At 39.9% G+C, this 6,000-nt stretch overlaps 1 protein-coding gene across 3 annotated transcripts in view; it reads right to left on the bottom strand.

Moving 5' to 3' along the window:
• Positions 1-6,000, bottom strand: part of RALGAPB (Ral GTPase activating protein non-catalytic subunit beta) — an 83,482-nt gene that overhangs the window by 9,555 nt on the left and 67,927 nt on the right. For all 3 annotated transcript variants that reach the window (XM_035006304.1, XM_035006306.1, XM_035006305.1), the window contains 2 exons: positions 5,538-5,660; positions 3,795-3,931 (listed from right to left, as the gene is read on the bottom strand). In XM_035006304.1, coding sequence (XP_034862195.1) covers positions 3,795-3,931; positions 5,538-5,660 — 260 coding nt within the window. The remainder of the gene's footprint in view (positions 1-3,794; positions 3,932-5,537; positions 5,661-6,000) is intronic.

Below are 6,000 nucleotides of genomic sequence, written 5' to 3'. Positions count from 1 at the left end.
AAATAAAATAAAATAAAATAAAATAAAATAAAATAAAATAAAATAAATGGATAAATAAAGTCTTTGAAAATTTTTTGGGCAATGTCTTAATGAGGGCTTCAAAGGATTTGAGTCTATCCATCTATGGCCAGCAAGCAGAATGCTTTCCTCATCACAGCAATGTCACTTGTTTGCCTGGGGAGCCTTATCTCTAAAATGTCCCATCAGCAAGTTACTTCTAGTTCTCATTTCTAGGCCAGAAGTTTCCTACTGCAATCTAGGCCAAAAAAGTCCTTTTTCTTGTCAACAGAAAGAAAAAAAGAGTTGCTTATGTCTTTGCTATCATGCAGTTTGCTTCTGGCTTCCCCGCCCACCTGATGGGCTTGAAGTTTTTCTCAAGGGCAAGCAGGGCTCTGTGGCTCCCCTTTAGCAAACTGGTGCTCTGAGCACCACCACTTTGAGGGCATGCAGCAGGGATGAGTTTATGCTAAAGCCCTAAACAAAGCTATGTGGACAGAAGAGAGACTCTCGTATCTAAGTTGAATTTTAAAAATAAAACTGCTTTATTAGCACAGAAATATACCTGTGTTCAGCAGATGACAGAGACGATGGCAATTCCCCTAGATTATTATTTCCATTTCTATTTGTGTTGTGGCAGTCACAGAAAATGACTAAGAGATCTTCTCCAAATTGGTGGCAGACACCAACCATACTCAGAGACCATTTTCTTAGCATGGCTCCTAATCAGCTCTGAATCTCTGACTTCAGCCCTAGGTTTAAAGGGCTCCTATGGGGCACCTGGGTGGCTCAGTCAGTTAAGCGTCTGCCTTCAGCTTAGGTCCTGATCCTGTAGTCCCGGGATTAAGAATCAGGCTCCAGGCTCAGCGAGGAGTCTGCTTCTCCCTCTGCCCTTCCCCCTACTCATGTCCTCTCTTTCTCTCTCAAATGAATAAAATCTTAAAAAAAAAAAAAAAAAAGGGCTTCTATGATTAGGTCAGGCCTACCTGGGTAATCTCCCTTTTGATCAACTCAAAGTAACCTTAATAATTATATCCACAAAATCCCTTTTGCTATATAATGTAACATACTCACATGATATCTCATCATATTGACAGGTTCTACCCACACAAGTGGAGGACACCATACAGGGACAAGAGTCCCTGGGGATCATCTTAGAATTCAGCCTAACACAGTGGCCTTTTTTCCTATAACCTTAATAAACTCACTCAGTAGATCTAGTAGATTTTTTAAAAAAGATTCCTCAGGGTTTCTATATATATGATCATGTCATCTGCAAATACATACAGTATTACTTCTCCTTTCTAATCCTTATGTACTTAATTCTTTTTCTTGTCATATTTCCCTGTATAGGACTCCATGTTAAATACAAGTGGTGAGAGCAGACATCCTTGCTTTGTCCTCCATTCACGGGGAAAGCAGTCAACAATACTGTATAGTGTAATCTTAACTCTAGGCTTCCAGTAGAGCTCTGTCTCAGGTTGAGAAAGTTCTCTTCTATTCAGAGTTTGCTGAAAGTCATGAATGAATGTTGAATTTTATGTCAACTGCTTTTTCTGTATCTAATGAGATAATATTTTTCTTTTTTTAATTAGTAGTGTGAAAATTAATAAAGGGAAACCTCACTAAAGTGGGGGGCTAGGAAAAGGAGCCATACCACCCAATAGCAATTACATGAAGAACTGTCCATTACAGACCACAACAGAAGAATCATCAACAGGAAAGAATCATCAATTATAGGCCCCACCAGAAAAGATGTACACAGGATCTCCTGCCAAGAAATCCACTACAACTCAGCCAATGAGAAACCTTGGTCAGTCATTCTCATCCTGAACTCTTGCTTTTCTCCAATGGATTTCCACTCAGAACGACCCCTCCCACCTTCCTCCTCATTCTCCATAAAATGATGTTCCTCTCCTTCGTTTGCTGGATTTGCCAATAGTTTTGCCATAGCTTGCATGTCCCCAATTGGAATTCTTTGCTATTTTTGAGTAAACCCATTTTTGCTGATAAAATAAGTTTTATTTTTAAGGTTAGTAGTAGTCTGCATAGTGTAAGTAATAAAAATGTGGTGCCTTAAAGATTTTGGATTTTAAGGGATAACCATACTGACATTCAGAAAAGGAGTACAAGGACCACCAATCACTGAATATTAGATCTGGCTAAAATCCTACATTGCCACCCTACAAAGACATGTTCATCTCCAAACTGTATTCTATGAAACCTTTTAAATATGCAACTCCTGATTTTCAAAATCAGTCTACTTCAGAAAGTCTTAAACAACTTAACTGTTTTTCCTGAATTAATTTTTTTAAAGATTTTATTTATTTATTTGACACACAGAGAGCACAAGTAGGGGGAGCAGGCAGAGGGAGAGGGAGAAGCAGGCTTCCCACTGAGCAGGGAGCCCGACGCAGGGCTTGATCCCAGGACCCTGGGATCATGACCTGAGCTGAAGGCAGATGCTTAACAACTGAGCCACCCAGGCACTCCTTCCTAAATTAATTTTAAAGGTCAATACTTCTCCTGCATCCTCTCTCAAGCATATATATGTTAACCCTTGAACAATGCAGGGGTTGGCGTGCTGATTCCTCTCCATGCAGTTAAAAATCCAAGTGTAACTTTTGATTCTCCAAAAATTTAACTACTAATAGCCTATTGTTGAAGAGAAGTCTTACCAATAATATAGTCGATTAACACATATTTTGTATATTAGATATATTATGTATTGTAAAGCTAGAGAAAATGTTATTAAGAAAATCATAAGGTAGAGAAAATACATTTACAATACTGTACTGCATTTGTTAAAAAAAAAAAATCCACATATAAGTCGACCCACGTAGTTTAAACCCCTGTTGTTCAAGAGTCAACTTTATTCATGTTAAAAACTACTTTCATGGGGAAGGAGCCAAATTAAAATCCTGTAAAATCAAAGAATGGTTCAATCAAGTTTACACTTCTTTTGTCTTTCTTATTATTTGTTATAAATCAATCTTCCCACATTTATGAAATTGTCCTATACCCTCCTACCACTCACTTGCCACTTTCCAGTAAGGATAAAGAAGTAACATGAGGAGAAAACAAAAATAAAGACATAACATCTACTTAGACGGCAAGAAAAATGGTGTAAAAGTAAAATGCTCCCCTCTTGTGGCCGCTGTGTGCCTCACTCATCGTGTCTAGTCACACACTGGGCTAGTGTCCAAAGTGCTGCCATTTGTACAGAGAAGACTTGTAAAGTCAAATGGCGCATGAGTAAAGATGTGGAACGTACAGCTGCTGTTGTACCCTTCTTTTTTTTAAGGTTTTGAGAGCGAGCGAGTGTGTGCATGAGCGGAAGGGAGGGGCAGAGGGAGAGGGAGAAGCAGACTTCCTGCTGAGCATGGAGCCCAACTTGGGGCTCGATCCCAGGACCCCAAGATCATGACCTGAGCCGAAAGGCAGACATTTAACCGACTGAGCCACCCAGGCGCCCCACTACTGTTATACCTTTAGTGGATATTACGGGGACCAAATAAAAACCTAGGCCTGAGAAGGAATGGGTGAGAGACCCAAGCATGGTACCAGAATGACCAAATCAAGGAAAACAACAGAGGCTGTCCTAGAATGATCTACTTGTTGCAAAGTGAAAAAAAGAAAATTGTGAGAATTTGACTTTAAAAAATTAAGATACTAATGAATCAGTACTGCTATCACTGCTCTCTAGGTTACAGTTAAAAGGTTGATTAAAGGCATGATTCTATAATTACCCCTACTGCATGACAAATTTTCAGAGCTGTATCAACGAAGTTACTTACCCGCTGTGAGGAATTAAGATTGTCTGTGTGATTAGGGAAAAGCTCAAGTGTCAGGGATGGCTGTTTCAGAATTCCAGGCATAAGATCCATATTTGAATCACTATCTTGGTCCGAGATGTTACTTTCCAATGAATCGGCTACAGGGTAAAGAAAAAAATCAATTATATTTACTACTTCTTTAAGAGAAGTGTTTAAACTAATTATGCTAATAGTCTAACCTAAGTCCCTTAAGAGAAGCACTGCCTCTAGACAAAAGGTTGGTAAACTTTTTCTGTAAAGGGTCAGTAAATATTTTAGGCTTTGCTGGCTATGTAGGTCTCTATTGCATATTCTTTTTTGTACTTTATTTACAACCCTAAAAATGTAGAAAGTGTACTTGGTGGTCTGATTTTGGCCTGTGCACCACAGCGTGCCAGCTCCTGTGCTACAGGATAACTGAGGTAAGACGAGAAAATATTTTGACTTTTCAGATGCAGAATATAAGACATCTGTTATTCTCTGAATTATTTTGATTACACATTCAATCATGTAGCATGGTAGCAAGTGGCACTGGGGCATTCCAAAGCTACAGAGGACCTCGTCTCTGTGACTAAGAAGTGATCTGGTTGGAGACAAGCACACAGAGAGTCAGAAAAAACAAACACAAAGACAAATCTCAAGACACAGGAGGAGGCGGAGTCAGAGCAGGAGCACAGTCGGAACTGAGAACGTTTCATGACAAGAGGTGAAGACCCAACTGTGGCAACTAAAGTACAAGGACAAGGCTCTAGCTCTGTTGGTGCAAACAGGCTGGGCTACAGACGAAGCAGGGACTCAACTCACAGAGGACAAATGGGGCCTGGCTTCTGGAATTAGGGAGTAGATCACAGCCTTGACATGAAGGCAAATAGCTGCTAGGGATACTGACCTAGACCATGGAAGGCCGCTCCTGCCAGGGAAACGACTGGCCTGAGAATATAAGACGGGGTAGGGGGCCTAGTGTGGGAAATCAAGGGTCCCAGTACAAAGGTCAGGAGGCTGCCAAAGCAAGGGCACGAGAAAAGTCATTAGCCTAGAGACGAGACCATGACAGTGTGATGTATAGCAGCCCATCCTACAGATGGTCTCAATGAAGAAGGTGAAATTTTCCACCTACTGCCTGGTCAGGCACAAAGAAATGGACTTAATTTGCAAGAAGCAAAGGTTCTAGGCCAGATGAGACTATGGGTTCAGACTGAGAAGTAATAATCACCCCTGATTCTTTGGAAGAACAGGCTTAATTCGCCACCTTTTCTAGGCTGTGAAGTTTCTCCTACTTGGTGTCAGAAGATCAGCCAGATGCTATCTTCCAATTGTAGAGAGTCTTCCAATTGTAGGATTCTCTGGGGTTTGACATAAGGCTCTCACGTGGAAACAGGCAAGTAGGTGGGGGCTCATTCATAAATAGAGAAAAAATGAATAAACTGGAAAACAAGACTTCTATGTATTGATTAATTAAAGAAAGACAAAAAACAGGTTGAAGTGGGTCCCTTTCTCTACTTAAAGATTATTAAGAGAGGTTCAGTCTACCTGTCTTTAACTAGTGTCCTTAAGAAAGTTAAGAAGAGCTAACATCCTATACCTCTGCATAATCTAAATGCTATCATGCCTTAGAAGTTAAACAATGACTTAGATGACTTCAGAATCGTCATCTAACAATTCTGCACAAACCAGTGAATACAAAAAATAGATTTTAAAACAGCACCATACAAAAAATGCTCTTACTTAAGGACTCCACAGGAGAAGGAACTACAAAAGCTATTTCAGTAAGGGCATCGGCATAATACAGCACCTTCTTCTGTCCATTGAAAATGCTAGCCCCAACGTCTTCAGAGGAAATCACTTCATCTAGGAATGAGAAACACTCCGTTACTGCTCCAAAAAAGTGGGAAAAATCAGTTTCATCCTGCTTCATGAAATTTTAACTGTTAATAAAATGGTAATCAACAGAAGGCACGTTTCCAGCAAGAACCAATGAGTGTGTAAGAAGAATAAACCATAAATGTTCATCAAATGTCTTTACACTAACTTTAAATGATAAAATCTTAATTTCAGTTTCTGAAACTACTCTAAATTAGGCCACTTCTGATTAGCAGAGACTTGAACTCATCTGTATGAGGCAGATTATGGAAACAGTTTTTTGGGAAGAGGTAATAATCCAAAGGAAGATGACCACCACAGACCTCTG

Source organism: Mirounga leonina, unplaced genomic scaffold, assembly GCF_011800145.1.
Source record: "Mirounga leonina isolate KUSES-001 unplaced genomic scaffold, KU_Mleo_1.0 Mir_150, whole genome shotgun sequence".
NCBI classification, from domain to species: Eukaryota; Metazoa; Chordata; class Mammalia; order Carnivora; family Phocidae; genus Mirounga; species Mirounga leonina.
The sequence above is the reverse complement of the archived record's forward strand: the minus strand, read 5'-3'. Positions and strand labels throughout refer to the sequence as shown.